This window comes from Canis lupus, chromosome 16 (genome assembly GCF_048164855.1).
Source record: "Canis lupus baileyi chromosome 16, mCanLup2.hap1, whole genome shotgun sequence".
Classification (NCBI taxonomy): Eukaryota; Metazoa; Chordata; class Mammalia; order Carnivora; family Canidae; genus Canis; species Canis lupus.
The window spans coordinates 50,002,808-50,021,371 of NC_132853.1; the positions used below are offsets into that span (position 1 = coordinate 50,002,808).

Here is an 18,564-nt window from a genome sequence, read left to right on the forward strand (position 1 = left end):
TCAGCTTTTCCTTTTCCTCTTAAGTTTCTAAGACCCTATTTGCCAACCAGAGCCCAAGAGAGTGCAAACTTACATGAAAGCAAGGCAAAGCATAAATTTGACATAATTAGCAGAGGCCAGGCTCAAGATGAAGAACACAAATGGGACGATGAATCTCTGATAATGAATGAGTTCTTGGGGCACAAATCCACACTCTCCCAGGTTACATCCTGACCCTGTGCACCACCTTCACGACTGTGGCTTTACACCAGCAGGTCCAGTGCACCTCTCTCAAGTTAAACTATTATTCATTTTTCAAGCAACATCGAATTTATCTCCTCAGCCAAATGACTAGTATTGGCAGAGCAGTTTCAGAAACTTGTCCATTAGACTTGAATCTAAACCACACAACTTCCTGAGTAGCTTCACACGTGGAGTTACCTTCCCCGCCAACACAGCACTTTTCTTGCACCAAGAATATCAAGAGATCAGACCTGAAAATACAAAGTACAAACTGGTGGTTGCCAGAAGGGAAGAAGGGTGGGGGGGAAGGACAAAATAAGTGAGGGGGAGGGGGAGGCACAGGCTTCCAGGTATGGAATGGATAAGTTATGGGGATGAAAGGCACTGTGTTGGGAATGTAGTCAATGGTACTATAATAGTGTTGTATGGTGAGACTGCAGCTCCACTGAATATAGCATAACATAGAACTGTTGAATCACTATGTTGTATACCTGAAACTAATGCAACATTGTGTGTTGATTAAAAAAATACCAGAGATGCTGTTGGGAGTCAGAGCCATAGTCTAGACTATATGTTTTTGAGTGGCACACCAAAATCATACTTTAATCTACTTTCACCATGTTTATTTTTAAAGATTTTAATTATTTATTCATGAGAGATACAAAGAGAGAGAGGCAGAGACACACAGGCAGAGGGAGAAGCAGGCCCCATGCAGGGAACCCGACGTGGCACTCGATCCTGGCTCTCTAGGATCACATCCTGGGCTGAAGGCGGCGCTAAACCGCTGAGCCCCCCGGACTGCCCTACCTTCACCATGTTTAATTGTCCTCTGACCATTATTAGAGATTCCAAGGCTAAAAGATTATGTCAAGTCCCTAATGGAGTTTAAGGTAGCATGACAGATAAAAAGTCAGAGAGCAAGGGAAGAGAGCTTAGTAGATGTCAGAGAAGAAAGCAGAGCAGCAGGCAGAAAGAGGCTCATTTTTTATACCTAAAGCCCAAAGCCTAAGCTAGGTGCTTCGAAGATGCTCTTCCTGTTACTTTGAAATGCTTCATGACATACCCTTCCAGTGACTTTTTTTTAGCTTTAAATATATTCAGTATAATGGAAGAAATAGGAATCTCCTTCCCTCCCACTCTTTAAAACTCACTAATAGGGGTGCCTGGTGGCTCAGTTGGTTGGGTGTCTGCCTTTGGCTCGGTCATGATCCTGGAGTCCTGGGATGGAGTTCCACATTGCTCCCTGCTCAGTGAGGAGTCTGCTTCTCCCACTGTTGCCTCCTCCCTGCTCAAGCTCTCCCTCACTCTTTCTCTCAAAAAAAAAAAAAAAAAACCCACACCTCACTAATGAAGCTCAGCAAGGTGGACGTTAGTGCAAGGGCAAAGGGATGGTGGTGGTGGTGGTAGGTTGTTGGACCCCAGGCAGGGTGAGGAGGTTGTCTGTGGGAGGCAGGGAGCTGTGGTGGTAGTGACTTGGAGCAAGGTGTTAGAGCCCAAGAAGTGAGGAGGCCATCCACATGTGAGCGGTAGCAAAGGAGAATGTTATATATGCGGGCATTGGCCTAATGTATTGAAGGTTATGGGAGTTTGGGATTGTTGGAAAGAGATTACAAGTACAGAGAAAAACTAGAATAACAACCAGAAGAAATCTTGTGGTGTTGGATTGGAATTAAAGGCATTAATCTGAATGGATGGTTTTCAAGATCTATGTTTAAGTATAGAAATACAGTTGCAAGTATGCATGTATGTATGTACATATATGCAAATACCTGAAGGCTCCATCCACTGATGGGGGTTGGAAAAAGAACACCCCAAAGCCAATAAGCACACTTAGCTTGGTTTCTAAATACCTTTCTGCACTAAAAGACACCAGAACTCCTTGAGGGATATGGCAGATTGACTGGGGCAAGAAAGTGTATGAGCCTAAACAACCCGTGCTTAAAATGCTCAAAGAATAATGGGGAGTCACGAGTTCACAGAAGCATTTGAAGAGGCCCCCCCCACTGGCCAAATCTGGAGTAATGAGCACCAAAATAATGATAGTATATACAATAATCATTTAATAAAACAGAAGTCTGAGTCCACGTTACATAAATGAATAGAAAAAAGAAAGCTTTCCCTACAGAATGCCAACCAATAATATAGAAAGAATGGAGGGATTAGGAAACCCTCTCAGGCTACCATCATAGCAGTAGTTCAGCCAAGAAACTGCATCACAGATACCAAATTAGGGGCTGGAGTTTGATGAGGAATGGGTTTTTACCCGATTTCAAAGCACAATCCCACAAGATGCTTATTAGTAACTTTTCAGTGGAGAAACCCAGCAGATACCACTTCAGGTAAGTGATCAAGGTTAGCATAATCAGTAACAGGAATTCAAAACATTATCCTGATAGGATGTAACAGGAGGGGCAAAGCTCCACTTGATGTTCCTGCCAGAAATGTGTAACCTGAACCAAATCATGAGAAAGCATCAAGGAACCCAAATTGAGGGACAGCCTGCAAAATAGCCTGGAATCTTCAAATGTCAACGTCATTAAAATAAGCCTGGATTGTTCCAGAGAGCAGGAGATTGAGACATGACTACTAAGTGCAACTTTTCTCTAGTGGTAGATTATTGGGGACGTTGGGAAAATCTGTGGGTGGTAGCGTTTTCATGTTTTTACTCCTGATGGATTTATTTGGTGATACAGAACATATTCAGTTATAGGAATTATACACTAAAATATGTGGGAGTGTTGGGACATAACCTTACAACCCACTCTTAAAAATTACTCAGAAAGGGCAGCCCAGGTGGCTCAGTGGTGTAGCACCATCTTCAGTCCAGGGTGTGAGCCTGGAGGCCCGGGATCGAGTCCCACGTCCGGCTTCCTGTATGGAGCCTGCTTCTCCCTCTGCCTGTGTCTCTGCCTCTCTCTCTCTCATAAATAAATAAATAAAATCTTAAAAAAAAATTACTCAGAAAAAAAAGGACTATTCCTGCAACAGTCTTGGTAATTGGTACTTTTCTTTAATTTGAAATTTTTTAGGGGCACCTGGGTGGCACATTTGGTTAAATATGATTTAATATGATTTTTAATATGATTTCAGCTCAGGTAAAAGTCGTAATTTAAAAAAAGCACAACATAAAGAAAGTAATACTGCCAATGCTCACTTCTATCATTCATTCGGTCATGTGGCTAAAATAAAGTTCTCTCAGTTCCTTTTGTGTCAAACATTTAAGGGCACACACACACACACACATACACACACACACACAAAAAAAAAAAAAAGAGAGAGAGAGAGAGAGAGAATTTTGCAAAAATCAAGATCTTTCCCAGGACTCCAGGATCAGGCCCTGGGCTGAAGGCAGTGCTAAACCGCTGAGCCACCTGGGCCACCTTAAAGTAGTATTTTTGAGTCAGGAAAATATCCAAAGAAAGATGATTGTTCTTCATGTGTCTCTCGCTGAACAACACTTTTATTTACCCTTGAATGTATCAACTGCCTTGCTTAGGTATTTGAACTCTGAAATAATTTAATGTAACTCCCAGTCAAATGACACTTTATCATACATAATACTTCTTTATTATGTTCATATATAATAAATTCTTGATGCCTTTAAATTCATGATTCTTAGGAAAGTTAGTTATGATTAATTACAAAATGCCAAGAAAGATTCTTTGAGATCTCAAAGTAAGAAAGAAACTTAAGGAGGAGGAGGTGCCTGGGTAGCTCAGTTGGTTAAGCATCCAGGGTTGATCTCAGGGTTGTGAGTTCAAGCTTGGCAGTGGGCTCCATGCCGGGCACAGAGCCTACAAAAAAAAACCCCAAAACCAAAGCAGCCCAACAACCTTGAGGAAAGTATATACAAAAGGGCTTCACAAATATGAAGGACAATTATTAGAAACTTGATAAAAAGCAACCTGTTCTAGGTTCAATGCTCAAGTCTGAATCCTTGAACTTCCCAACATCAACAAGACACCATTCGTGAATGTTCTTTTTAAAAAAACTCCCAAGAACTCCTATCATGGCAAGAGCAGGTGCCTCTTAGCCAGTGCCGGACAGGAGAGGCTTGCGGTATTTGCACTGAATCCAAACGCGGTACATTGTCAGCTGTTTCCCTCGGTTCACTTGCAATCGGCGATCCACCAGGTTCTGAACCTTTTCCAGTCCAGCAGTAGTGAAAAGTGTATCCAGCTCATCTGGTTTGGGAAAGAGATGTTTATATATTTTCTGCTGAAGAAAAAACATTGCCTACCACTTCCTATGTTGAAAGGGCCACTGTGAGACAGTTTTTATTTATCTATTTTAAATGGCTTTAGCTGGGCTGTTTGTTTATAAGCACAGTAGCAGCTTGGTAATAGCAAATTTGTATTTACACAGAGGAAGCCAAACTATCTGGGAAGGGCAGCTTAGGGTCCAGAGAGAGAGCCTAATAAGTCAGCTGATGGGGGGGTATTTTCCAGAAGGGCTTTATGGACACTTGAAGATGACATGCAAAAATCTACAAAAATGTTAACTTCACAGTCACTTTTTTAGGGGAGAGGTTCTACCACGTTAACTGAAAGCTTAAGAAAGTATGTGACACAATAAAGGGCCCAGGGACGACACTGAACACATGACCAGGGCAAACTGTGGAGAGCAATTCAGGGTTACACCTGGACCCCGGGAGAACCCAGCCTCAGGGTGAAGCCAACTGCATCAAAATCTTGCAAAATGGGGTAGGCTCCCCCAGTTCTGGACAAAGTGACAGGGAGGAAGAGCACACAACAGAAGGGCAAGGTGGAGACCGAAGTGGAGCCTGCTTGGACAATGGGCCCTGGGCCACCAAGGGCAGGAAAAGGCTGCAAAAGGTAGGAGGGGCTCAACAGCTGTATGTCGAGGACACAGAGCAGCACTGCAGCTAGGGTTTTGGGGACCACCGACATATGTAAAGAGGAACGTCTTCCTACCTTGTGTGAAGAAGTAAACTCTAGTACCATCACCTCTCACATAGAAATTTTCAGACAGACACTGACCTGTGGAGCGATGTGATAAAAATCAAACTTGAAAGCACTTCTTTGAATTTCACTGCCAATCAAATGTGCATCATGATACCGATTTCTTAGAGAACAGACTCCTGTCTTGGTTACTGTGGGCGCTTTGTAGGACTCTGTCATTTCCCTCCTACAAAGGAACGGTGCTTTGGAGAGGGGTGGCGTGATCCAATTTCAGACTTAGATCACACATTCTCAGCCTTCTGTTCAAGAGCAGTTTCAGGTTGACAACAGTGTTCTTTCCCCTCCCTCATTAAATAAACACCATGTACTCTTTGTAAAACAAAAATAAATAACTAAAAGCCAGGGACCATAGTGAAACTTACGGAAAGGAAACCTGAGATAGCCACCATGACCATGTCCCATGTCTCTGCACGTGTCCACGCATTCACAATACAACACATCTGCTGTTTCTATCATGGACACTCTCCCTTTAGCTGCCAAGCCCTCTGACATAATGCCAATTCACCAACCCAGTATGTAATCCTTCTACACCTTTGGAATGTCAATATCTTACTTGCTTTGCTTAGTTCTCCCCAGCTACTCTTATATGTGCGATCAAGTTTAAAATACACATCTGCACACTGATTTTCTCATCGGGAATGCAGAATGGAAACCCCTCTAAGACTACTGGTATGGGGTCTACCTCAAGCGGCAGGCAGTGTTACCCTCTCCAGAGGCATTCGTTTTGTTCCCAAGATTTTGGCAACACACATAGTACATGCTAGGTCTTGAGTAACTCCCAAGAGTTAAAAGACTGGGTAGAGAACACCAGTGTGCTTAAAATAAAAAACCCCCAAGCCCCAAACACCACTAACAACTTGTTATTTCTACCAGTAATGGAGAAGTATATCTCCTTCTTTGAACTGGCCAGCAGTAGGTTTAAGAAGTGGTTATCTCACTGTAGGCTTTGTTACCTTGAAGTTTGTTTTTGGCCATTTGGATTTGCCCTTCAGTGAATCAACTCTAAAATTTCCCTTTCCCGTTTTTTTGGGTGGGTTATTGATCTGCTTATCAATTTGCCAACAGGGCCTTGAAGAACACAGATAATAATTAAGTCTTTATCTGTTCCAGGCACCAAAATTTGTCTTTCAATTATTTATTTTATTTATTAAAAGAATTTACTTATTTATTCATGAGACACACACAGAGAGAGGCAGAGATGTAGGAAGAGGGAGGAGAAGCAGGCTCCAGCAGAGAACCCGATGCACAACTCAATCCCAGGACTCTGGATCACGTCCTGAGCCAAAAGCAGACGTTCTACCACTGAGCCACTCAGGTGTCCCATCTTTCAATTTTTTACTTATTTTATTTGTAAAAAGATTTTATTTATTTATTCACAAGAGAAAGAGAGAGAGAGAGAGAGGGAGGGAGGGAGGGAGGGAGGGAGAGGGGCAGGGGCAGAGACACAGTCAGAGGGAGAAGCAGGCTCCATGCAGGGAGCCCAACTTGGGACTCCATCCCAGGTCTTCAGGATCAGGCCCTGGGCTGAAGGCAGCACTAAACCACTGAGCCACCTGGGCTGCCCTCTTTCAATTTTTTAAAGACACCTTTTGGCATGCCACATTTAAAATTATTCATGTAATCAAATCTTTTTCTAAAAGTAGCTATTCTAAAAGTAGCTGTCTTGGTTAAAAGATCTCCCCAATATCTAATTATACAAATCTTCAAAAACATACCACCCTGTCACGTACTAAGTGGCCTTATATATGGAGCTATTAATTCAAGAATTTTTATTCGATTTCACTGATTCATAAGTCTAACAGGATGGCAAAACTTCTTGTTTTGGTTATAGTAGCAAAATGCCATAATTATTCATTTAAAAAATTTATTTTATTTCATTCATTCATTCATTCATTTGACAGAGTGTGTGTGCAAGCAGGGGAGGGGCAGAGGGAGAGAGAGAAGCAAGCCCTCTGCTGAGCAGGGAGCCTGACGTGGGGCTCAATCCCAGTACTCTGAAATCATGACCTGAGCTGAAGACGAATGACTGAGCCACCCAGGTGCCCCAAAATACCTTTTTTAAACCGAAGCTGAGCCATGTCATAGCGGCCATAATCTCGCAGAAGCATCAACCCTCCCGGTTTCAGAAGTCTGCTCAGCCTGTTGATAGCCTTCTGCATCCTGTGGGGCAACAAGGAATGAAGATCAGGTCTCCTTTAAGGACAGGATTCTTTTTCCTTGAAGCATGTCTGTAAAAGCCAGTGGACTTCTTAACCCTGACACACGAACCCTGAAATCTTAGCTCCTCTGCTCCTGCTTCAGTCAGAGTGGGAGCACACACCCAAGCTTCTGCGGTCTGCTCAGGACTGTGGCTTTGACCCACTCCCTTCAGGATGAAGAGGCCTGAGGATAACCTGCTTCTGTTAGAGTGCGCCACTTAAGATACTCTGCATCTGGCTCACTTCGTATTCCTCTTGGGATTATCTCATGGGGAAGCCATCCCTGCCCTGTGCTCCCAGGGCTCTCGGAGCACAGCCCTGAAAACGGAGCACAGCCCTGAAAACTTGCGGTGCAGACTAGCTAGTTAGCTGACTCATCCGCCTGCCCCCCAGGCCTGAGCGCTTTGAAGGCAGAGACTGTATCTTTCCATTTGTTAAGTGAAGATGAAACTTTAAGAACTTACAATTTACATGGTGAGTCAGTATGCAAATGAGTGCCACGGGCAGAGCGCTTTACATTTTGACTGCACTCTGCACACACAAGTGCAGGTTTTAGCTGTACTAACCTCAGAAGTATAAGTGCTACAAAATCTGCTTAAATACAGAATAAAGAGTTTAATGATTTGTTTCAGTCACATCAGTTCTTAAGTTTGTAGCGTTTAAACTTCTACTGATATTTTATCAATCAATGAATCTCTATCCTCCAAACATGGGGCTTGAACTCATGACCCTGAGATCTAGAGTCGCATGCTCTACCAACTGAGCCAGCTGGGTGCCCCAAGATTTCTGCAGTTCTGAAAGTTTAGAACCATGCCCGGCCTTTTGGGCTGGCCTGCACCTGCCTTTATGCACACACACTCATAATACCTTCAGGTCAGATGACTCCGTGCTCTCCTCAAGGAAATGTGGGACAGAGACCATCAATCATTCCCCTAGGTCTCTAGCTGACACTGCTTCCTGAGGACAGTATCTCATTAGGAGAGCTGGCTGCCCACATCTAAGCAACTTTTAACAGTATCTTGCAGGGTTCAGCAAAAGACTTTCCTTTCACCCAAACTTGATTTTATGGAATTCCCCAGTACTGCAGTTTTCTGAAGAGCTTAAACATAAAGGAACATCTGAGTTAAGCTTCACTGTAAATTCTGTGTTGTTAATAAGCCTGATTTACTGAAAGCATTTAAAAAGCCCAAGTGACTGGCTTAGTTGATTGAGTGTGTGGCTCTTGATCTCGGGCTTGTAGGTTTGAGCTTCATGTTGGGTGAAGAGATTACTTAGAAATAGCTTAAAATAAAAAAAACCAATGAGGGGATGGTACCAAACAGCTGTGCACCCACTGTTCTAAAACAGCATGCTGAGATTATCAACAGGGGACGCCCCCACACCCAATAGAGACAGTGCTCCCGTTCCTGGCGGATGTTCAACCACAGCATCGAAAAGCCAACCCACCCGCTGCAATCAACTGGCAGAGGTTTAGAGGCACACAGATTTAGGAAAAGGGCCGAGATACTGCCATCACTCTGATAGAGTGGCTTCCCCCTGCCTATCAGATCACCCTGCTCACTTAGGGTCCAACTCTGGGATCAAGGTCCCTGATCCCAGCTTTGTTTTTGTTACACTATTGGTTAAAGGACCTAAAACTTACTTGTCTGGAACAACCGCTGAAAGAACAAATATAAGGATGATAATATCAAGGCTATCCCTGGGCACTGGGTAACTCTTATCTTCGTCACATAGATCGTGAACAAAGGCAAAGCACCGACAAGGATCATATGCTGAATTTGTCTGCAGACAGTTGAAAGTCACATAGGTTAGAAAATGTTCACACACACACAAAAGAAAATGTTCACACAGCCTTAGGGAAAGCTTATCTTGTGTTAAGTGTAACTGCTACTGCCTGCTGAGGGTTATCATTCTAATCATGAAGGCATGTATTCTTAGTCAAAGGCCCAGAATGTTGAACAATTCCAGGGAGGAGCCTGTGGAATCTAACTGGTATTTTTATGATATTTATTTTTAAAAAGATTATATTATCTCTACACCCAACATGGGGCTCAAACTTATGACCCTGAGTTCAAGAGTCACATGCCCGACCCACTGGGCTAGCCAGGTGCCCCAACTGGTACTTTTAAAATGTAATGTTTGGGATCTCCGGGTGGCTCAGCGGTTTAGTGCCTGCCTTTGGCCCAGGGCGTGATCCTGGAGTCCCGGGATCAAGTCCCACATCAGGCTCCCTGCATGGAGTCTGCTTCTCCCTCTGCCTTTGTCTCTGCCATTCTCTCTCATGAATAAATAAATAAAATCTTAAAAAAAAAAAAAAAAAAAAAAGAAGATACTCTCTTCTAAAAAATAAATAAATAAATAAAATGTAATGTTTTTGGGGCACCTGGCTGGCTCAGTGGGTAGACCATGTAAGTCTTGATCTCAGGGTCGTAAGTTCAAGCCCACGTTGAACACAGAGCTTACTTAAATTAAAATTTTTTAAGTAAAATGAATGAGGGGCACCTGGGTGGCTCAGTTAGTTAAGCGTCTGATTCCTGATTTTGGCTCAGGTCATGATCTCAGGGTTGTGAGACTGAGTCCCGCATTGGGCTCCATGCTGGGTGTGAACCTACTTAGGATTTTCTCCGTCTCTCTCCCTCTATCCCCACACCCTCCTCTCATGCTCACCCTCTCTTTAAAAAAAAAAAAAAAAAAAAAGGAATATTCTTGATTCTTCTATATTTTATTTTTTACTCTGATGTACAGAGTTAGATTTGAAGATTGGAAAGTGATCGGGAAGGTAAGTGACCACAAGAAGAAAAATCTCATCAGGAGACAAAACATACTAACATTTATTTATTTATTTTATTTTATTTTATTTTTTTAAGATTTTATTTATTCATGATAGTCACAGAGAGAGAGAGAGAGGCAGTGACACAGGCAGAGGGAGAAGCAGGCTCCATACAGGGACCCCGACGTGGGATTCGATCCCGAGTCTCCAGGATCGCGCCTTGGGCCAAAGGCAGGCGCCAAACCGCTGCGTCACCCAGGGATCCCACATACTAACATTTAAAGCATGATTGATTGGGATCCCTGGGTGGCGCAGCGGTTTGGCGCCTGCCTTTGGCCCGGGGCGCGATCCTGGAGGCTCTGGGATCGAATCCCACGTCGGGCTCCCGGTGCATGGAGCCTGCTTCTCCCTCTGCCTGTGTCTCTGCCTCTCTCTCTCTCTGTGTAACTATCATGAATAAATAAATAAAATCTTTAAAAAAAAAAAAAAAAAAAATAAAGCATGATTGATTGATTAATGAGAGAGAGGGAGAGGCAGAGACACAGGCAAAGGGAGAAGCAGGCTCCATCCATGCAAGGAGCCCGATGTGGGACTCAATCCCGGGTCTCCAGGATCAGGGCCTGGGCTGAAGGCGGTGCTAAACAGCTAAACTGAGCCACCTGCAGCCCAGGGCCTGATCCTGGAGATCTGGGATCAAGTCCTGCGTCAGGCTTCCTGCAGGGAGCCTGCTTCTCCCTCTGCCTGTGTCTCTGCCTCTCTCTCTCTCTCCGTGTCTCTCATGAATAAATAAAATCTTTAAAACAAAATAAAAAATAAGACAACTCCTGGGGTGCCTGGGTGGCTCAGTCAGTTAAGTGTCTGCCTTCGGCTCAGGTCACAACCTTGGGGTCCTGGGATTGAGCCCTGCATTGGACCTCCTGCTCAGAGGGGAGACTGCTTCTCCCTCTAGCCTTCACCCCACTCGTGTATGCTCTCTGAAATAAATAAAATCCTTAAAAAAACAAAAAAAAAATTAACTAAAGAAAAAAATATAATTAATTAAAAATAAGCCTCAGTATTCACCTGGTCTAGATCTATAAAAGTAATTCACTCCAGAAAGACAAGGAACTTCCAATTCCAGAGCCCCTGTACTATAAGCATTATACATGATTAGACACATTTTAGGGTAATTTCTCTTTCCATATCTCTCTTCCCCAAAAATGACTTTGTTGCTCACTGACCACAGCTAATTAAAACAGAGCAAGTTTTGGATTGGGTCAATCAGACTCTGGGGACTTTGGAAGGACAATAAGTAATTCTGGTGAGGTTCTGAGAATGCCTGAACAAGTGGACTTGTAAGGGGGCAAGCCATGTTGGAGGTCACATGAAAAACTTATTACAGAAAGCTGGTCTGTAGACAAAGGACAAATGGGCTCTGGGCTATGAGAAATAGGAAACCATGAGCTTGAGGGAGGTATTGTGATAGGAAGAAGAGAGGGTGGCAACATCTTATCAGCTTAGCCAACTTGCCTTGGTATCTGCCACTTTTTCAGGGCAGAGTGACAGCCCTGGCTACACTTTATGCCTTTGGGTTCTATGACTGTCTCTTTCATTGGTTGAGTTTGTGTAGATGTTTCTGTGACTTGTAACTCAAAGAACCCTGACTAGAAAAAAAAAATCTCATTTTAATCCATAAAATCTAAGTTTGGAAAGGTCAGGAGACCTAACCAAAGTTCCATAGCTGGCCAGTAACAGGTTCCATGTTCATGTTTGGTTCTTTCCTCTACTCCCAGCTGTTTCAGGAAATCTTTTACTTTCAGACCACATAAGAATAAGAAATTTAAAAAAAAGTGCTAAAAACCTTGAATTTTAGGAAACCATTTCCCCTTTAATCAGTGAAAATTACAGATAGGAGCCATTGCACTTACCTGGACCAGTTCCACAGCTGTGGAAGAAAAATCACAACAGTAAACAAAGAGTCCTGGGTCACTGAAATGAACAGGAAAAACAGTAGCACAATTAAGACTACAAACTGAATTATGTCTGTTCTCTCTCCTGTATAGCAGAATTAAAATATCAAAGGGACCACATATTAACAGTGGAATAGGTTTTGAAGCTCATTAGTTTTCCTGATGACAAAGGTAACTAAGAAATCAAATTCAATCAAATCATTAACGGATAACAGAAATCGACATCTCCTATCCCCAGCATTCCCAATAACCACTATTATCAGTTTGCTGCAGTTTTGAGAAACCACACACCCTTTCTCCTCTTTGCTGTCTTACAGTTTAACTTTACAACACACTTACTTGTTAGTTTGTAAAATCGGAAAGACTGTGTTTCCCACACCACAACCAACCTGCAGACAAAAATGAACTTTTAGTTACAGGATGTTCCAAAGAATTAATTCCCTAGAGCTAGATAAATAATCAACAGTAGATAATCTTGTTTCATTGTATTAGCAGGGAAAGTGCAGAGACCAGAGCTAAACAGCACCCATGACATACCCTGACTTTGATCTCAGGAAGTCTAAAGTGGGGGGAGCCATAAAAGACAAGAGCATGGGCTCTCAGCAGCACAAAGGAGCTGCTGTGGAAAAAAGGGGGCATGAACTGCTTTTACTTTTTGAGTTTTAGCAAATAGTCCTAACGATGAAATTTTTTTTTTTTTTAAGATTTTATTTATTTATTCATGAGAGACACAGAAAGAGAGAGGCAGAGACACAGGCAGAGGGAGAAGGAGGCCCCATGCAGGGAGCCCGATGTGGGACTTGATCCTGGGACAGTGGGATCACACCAAGCCAAAGACAGATGCCCAAATGCTGAGCCACCCAGGCGTCCCCTTTTTTTTTTTCTTATTAATACAGCATTTCTTTGTCTTCCCTTTGTCAAACCCCAAGCCAACCACTTTCCCCAGGCTGCCTGGGGAGGTATAGGGAAAGGAGCATCCAGGGCAGATGGGACATAGAAAGACCTACAGGAGTTGGAGATGGTTCCTTCACAAGGCAAAGAGGATGAGAAGGGTCCTATCAGGAAAAACAACCCCATGGCCTCCTACAGGGCAAAGCCCAGAATGATGTAGAAGAGCTGTTGCTTCAGCGAGGGATTCCTGGCATAACCAAAGATGAGGCTCCCAAACAGTCCCAGTTCCAGCCCCGGAGCTAGGCAGCCCTATTGTGGCAGCCCCAGCCCCAATGAACTTGGCTGCTGTGTCGATGTCCCTTGTAATGGCCTGGGTTCCAAAGCTGTGACTATTAATAAGTGAGGTCAGGGGACATGGGGCTGCCAAGCTGAGGCTCTCATCTATCAGTGTCTCTGGTGGTTTTAGCACCACTGCAGACAGTGATCAGCTCAACAGCTGAGAAGTGCTCCTGACCAAGAAAGAGGTGGAGAAGAACTTTGCATATGTGTCCATTTTAGTGACGAGGGGGTATGACAGAAAGAGCTACTCCCAGTGCAGAGAAGAGAGGACAGATGAAACACTTTCTTACTGAACTGCACTTTATATTTTTTAAAGATTTTATTTATTCATGATAGACATAGAGAGAGAGAGAGAGAGAGGCAGAGACACAAGCAGAGGGAGAAGCAGGCTCCATGCCGGGAGCCCGATGCGGGACTTGATCCCGGGTCTCCAGGATCACGCCCTGAGCCAAAGGCAGGCGCTAAACCACTGAGCCACCCAGGGATCCCTGAACTGCACTTTATTATTGGAAAAATGTGTTTCATAGGCTAAAAAATTCATGAAAAAGGAACCATGGGGGCAGCCCGGGTGGCTCAGCGGTTTAGCACCACCTTCAGCCCAGGGCATGATCCTGGAAACCCAGGATTGAGTCCCACGTCAGGCTCCCTGCATGGAGCCTGTTTCTCCCTTTGCCTGTGTCTCTGCCTCTCTCTCTCTCTCTCTCTCATGAATAAATAAATAAAATCTTAAAAAATAAAAAAGGAACCATGGATTACATTATCCTCAACTGGGTGCTACTAAGAACAGTGACTATTTGGGGTGGTTGGCTCTGCGCTGAGTGCAGAGTCGGCTAGAAATTATCTCCCCTTCCCTCTGCTCCTCCTCCTGCTCTCACAAACTCTCTCCAAAATAAATCTTTAAAAACAAAAAAACCCCCAACCCCCCAAAAAAGACAGTGACCATTTACTAAGGGCTTACTACATGCCAGACACTATTTTTAGCGATATTACATCATTATCTCAATGTATGTAATTCTCATAACTACAAGGCAGAGGTCCTCTTCTGCTTGGGGGTTGGGGGGGGCTATAACAAGGTCAGGCTAGAGTACTCAACCCCAAGGTGAGCTTCCAGTGGAGTGCAGTCACCACTTGTAAATCTGCATCACAGTACCCACCCAGACAACGTTTCCAGGTCTAGCTTTATCTCAGCAACACCATCCAAACTAGGAAGACATGAACTCCCCCATGCCTGAGAAGCAGGCACCAACCCAACTAACCCCTCCCCTCCATCCTATATTACAAGAGAGGTAAAAGAATCTGTCTTTTGACTCGGGACTCTTTTCAGGTGGCAGGTATAGCACGATTCTACAATGTTCAGATACAACAGGATGTTTCCAGGTAACACCTCAGGTAATATCTTTGTTTGCCACACCCACCAGATATCTGGTTTGAATTTAAGACATGTCATTCGTTCAAAAATCGAGGGGTTTCCAAGCCAACATGAGTCAAGTCTAGTCAGCTTCTTCAGACACAATCACTTTTGTGGTCAGCCTCTCTGCACCATCCACATGTACAATACAACAGCCTCATTAACCCCACTATCAGGACAATAAAGGGGAGTTACCTCAAGTATTCTGTAGGTAGCTGAGGACCCAGGGAACTCATCCACACAGATTTCCAGGTGACTGAGTTTCTGAGTTACGTTTTCTTCCACAGGAGGCATCTGCATTTTATGTCCAAGGCTATTTGAAGAACACTTGTGTTGTTCTTCTATTTGTAAGCCAGGTCCATCCTCATTGCTTCTACATTGAGGTACTTTACTCCTCTTGTTCTCTGGGAGCAAATCATTCAAGTGGTTTTGGTTTTGGCTGGGTGCCAACTCTGGGAATTCAGTGAAAAGCCAATGTCTATCTTTGAAAAATCCATTTTCGTGGATTTTGTAGAATTCATTCCAATATTTGTGGGCATTGACCTCATAATCAACTGTAAATATTAAAGAAAGAATTTAAAAAACCATCTCCCAATGTTTATGTGTCCCTGATGTCAAACGTCATCCTGCTTCACTGAATGTAATTTTATACTAAAAGTATCTTCAAGTAGAGCCATAACCTCAGAACTGGAAATCTCTGAGTTCTACCACCTACCCTACATAAATTCCCTCTGTATCTTGCCCTTCTTAGGAGGAACTTTTACCAGGGAACTTACTACCAATTCTCCACCCACGTTTTTGGGTGGCTCTTAGCTATTAGAGAATTCTAACATTAAGGGGGGAAAAAAAAAAAAGAGAGAGAGAGAGAGAGAAAAAAAATTCTAACATTAAGCAGAAAATCTGTCTCCTGGTCAAAAAGTCCTACTTTCTTAGGGCCATACAGAACAATCTTTTGATTTAAGGGCGGTTATGCAGTTATTTTCACCGCTAAACCTTCTCTTTTACAGGCGAAACGTACCAGGTTCTTCAGTCATTCCCCATGTGAACTCAATGATTATGATACATGCAGCTTTTTTGTTTTATATACACTCCTCTGCCTGTGAGTCTTATCGAAAGTAGAGCTAAGGAATGAATTTAATACTACTAAAAGATCCTAAAAACAGAAATAAGTCTAAAAGGAAAGGAGAAAACAGAGACAAGAGGGAAAAATGTCTTCAGGTGAGAAGAGTTCTGATGAGAGACAACAGGAGAGACTTAAGGGTAGACTGCTTCCATCATAGTTTAAGGCCATCAAGGCAGCCGGCAGTCCCAGACTTCAGTTTTCTGCTCTTTGCCAATACAGGGCTTTGATTAGTGTAGTAGAAGAGAACAAAAATCTAACAAATTGGATTTTAGTTCCACCACTCCTACTACTAACTAACTGCTTACCTCTGGGTAAGGCACTTAATGTCCTGTGGTCCAAGTTTCTTTAACTGTAAAAAGAGGATATTGGACTACATGATTTTCAAAATCCCTTTCAGCTCTAACTTGCCTTGAACTAGTCTCTGTCAAACTATGTCGGGTGAATATTTTGTAACTGGAATCTTCTAATTGTTACTGTGAACTGTGGGATACCACTCTCCCAATTTCTAGTCCTGCTTTGAATGGTCTTTTAGGACATAGGACCTGCCAGTCCTAGTTTTAGTACTTAGAGATGTTTTGCAGTGAAATCATCCACCTCTCCAGAAAGGGGTCTCTTTGACTTTGGCCAGGCTTACCTACATACACTCCTCTTCACCCAGCTTTCCTTGGACGAAGCCCTAAATCCTCATAGCCATCATCCAAGAAAAAGACATATAATTCACCATAGTTAGCTCCCTCCCCCAACGATATTTAGAATCTGGTCGCTAGAATCTAGCTTCAGTGACATTTCTTTAGCCGGAGTGTAATCACGGGAAGCACAGCCTCTAAGTCGATCACGTGACCACACGGCTGCCACAGGCCAGTCCTATTAATATGGGTCTAGTCGACCTAACTAAAAATGTATCCGCTAGAAAATACATCAGGATACAGTTCCTCCCTCTCGGATAAAGCCAAAATCTAAAGTCCCTCTTTGCCCTAATAAGATTTTGGGTGAAGCCCTTTGCCATCCTTACCCATCCCCTGTCCCTCCCATCCCACCCCCGAGTTCGGTATCAGTCCGGTAACAAAGGCTCTTGGCGGTCTCGGTCTCTGGCCTCTAGGGGAGAGCGTGTCCACTGGCACGCTGGCTGCTGCTACCATTGAGGGTCCACACCTGGGCGCACCTTGCTTCTCCTGGCACACCCGCTGGGTACTGTTCTCCCGGACTTTCCTCTCCGCCGCGGCGGCCTGCTCTTCCGACCACTCCACATTGTCCCTGGGAAAATCAAACGAGCAGCTTAGGGGCCTCACGTTCCAGCTGCGAGCGGGGTGAGTCGCTGGCCCCACAGGGCCTCTCCCGTGGAAGGAGAGCGCCTCGAGCAGGGCAGCGGGACTCGTGGCCGGCGGTCAGGGGCTTCTCAGAGAGCACGGGGCGGCGGGACAGAGGGCGAGCCGCAAGCCGGGAGGGGCAGGGCGGTTACCAGGCATTATGGTGGAAGACGCGCGCCGGATCGCTCAGAAATCTGCTCCCAAACTGCTGCCTCTTCTCGCCGACCGCAGCCAGCGCGCATTCAGGGTAAGGGTCGGCCATGACACCGGAGCCGGATGTGCCTCCCTTTCGGTAACGCGAGAACTTCCTGAGAGTCCACGCCCCCTCCGGAAGTCGCGGGGTCTGGGCGGGAAAAGAGCAAGGCGAGGCGGGGCGGGGCGGCTCTGAAGGGCCCCGCCGGGGTTGGAGCTCGAGCTCCGCCTCTGGGGCGGGGCAGCGCGCTCTGGGGACCCGGCACGTGGCCGCGGAATTGGTCAGAGCCGGCTTTTCCCTCCAACCCGAAAAGGTGCTGGCGAAGGTGCAGGCCGTCAGGAAAGTGGGAGACATTAGGCTTGAGCCCCCTTTCTGTGCTTGGGCCCTCTAACAGGTTCGCTAGTTTCCCTCAAGTTTTTTTTTTTTTTTTTTTTTTTAAGATTTTATTTATTTATTCACGAAAGACAGGGAGAGAGGCAGAGGCACAGGCAGAGGGAGAAGCAGGCTCCATACCGGGAGCCCGACGTGGGACTCGATCCCGGGACTCCAGGATCACGCCCTGGGCCGAAGGTGGCGCTAAACCGCTGAGCCACCCGGGCGTCCCCATCCCTCAAGTTTTAAGACAGGAAGCGTCTTGAATCACTTTGAGAATTAAGGGTGCGTAGTCTCATGGTAGACCTGATGGCAGAAGAATTTGAGCAAGATTGCAAGCTGGCTGACGAAATAGGGGAGTTTTCCAGCTTTTATAGTCAGCTTTTTATAGTGTGGAAAGCTCTGAAAAAAAAAAAAAGTTTCTTTTGGGGAAGGCTATAGAATGAATTCTGAGAACCTGCGGTTAATTTACATAATTTTTTAAAGATAGATTTTTAAAATATTTATTCATGAGAGACACACAGAGAGGCAGAGACATAGGCAGAGAGAGAAGCAGGCTCCATGCAGGAGGCCCAATGTGGGACGATCCTGGGACTTGAAACTAACGCACAACCACTGAGCCAGCACCCAGGCATCCCTTGTTTCTTTCTTTTTTCTTTTTTTTTTAATTTTGTTTTTTAAGATTATTTACTTAGAACGAGGGGGAGGGAGAAGTAGACCCTGAGATCATGACCTGAGCGGACGGCAGATGCTTAACCCACTGAGCCACATGGCGCCCCTATAAGTACATAATCTGTAACCACTTACTTT

The 18,564-nt window shown here is 44.5% G+C and overlaps 1 protein-coding gene across 5 annotated transcripts; it reads right to left on the reverse strand.

Annotated features, from left to right (window-relative positions):
* Positions 1-331: 331 nt before the first annotated feature.
* METTL2A (methyltransferase 2A, tRNA N3-cytidine) lies at positions 332-17,500 on the reverse strand. 5 transcript variants are annotated; one of them, XR_012009195.1, is made up of 9 exons: positions 17,342-17,500; positions 17,045-17,136; positions 14,955-15,313; positions 12,461-12,510; positions 12,080-12,140; positions 9,045-9,184; positions 7,258-7,364; positions 5,223-5,370; positions 3,767-4,406 (listed from the first exon to the last, which is right to left on the reverse strand). XR_012009195.1 is itself a non-coding variant. In XM_072781258.1 (9 exons), the coding sequence occupies exons 1-9, from the start codon at positions 17,449-17,451 to the stop codon at positions 4,252-4,254; spliced, it is 1,140 nt and encodes a 379-aa protein (XP_072637359.1). In that variant the 5' UTR covers positions 17,452-17,500; the 3' UTR covers positions 3,767-4,251. The 5 variants fall into 5 exon arrangements, 4 of the variants coding, with proteins under 4 accessions (XP_072637361.1, XP_072637359.1, XP_072637360.1 ...); XM_072781258.1 differs by lacking the exon at positions 5,223-5,370 and adding an exon at positions 5,157-5,222; XM_072781259.1 differs by lacking the exon at positions 5,223-5,370 and adding an exon at positions 5,157-5,222 and having other exon boundaries at positions 17,035-17,136; positions 17,342-17,480.
* Positions 17,501-18,564: the final 1,064 nt, after the last annotated feature.

Bases quoted from the DNA above. Each gene is read 5' to 3' on its own strand.
- METTL2A (XM_072781258.1), bottom strand. From the start codon at position 17,451: ATGGCCGACCCTTACCCTGAATGCGCGCTGGCTGCGGTCGGCGAGAAG. The intron at 17,137-17,341 runs GTAACCGCCCTG...TGATTTTCCCAG, and splicing joins GTCTTCCACCATAATGCCTG to GGACAATGTGGAGTGGTCGG. The intron at 12,141-12,460 runs GTAAGTGTGTTG...TGTTCATTTCAG, and splicing joins CCGATTTTACAAACTAACAA to TGACCCAGGACTCTTTGTTT.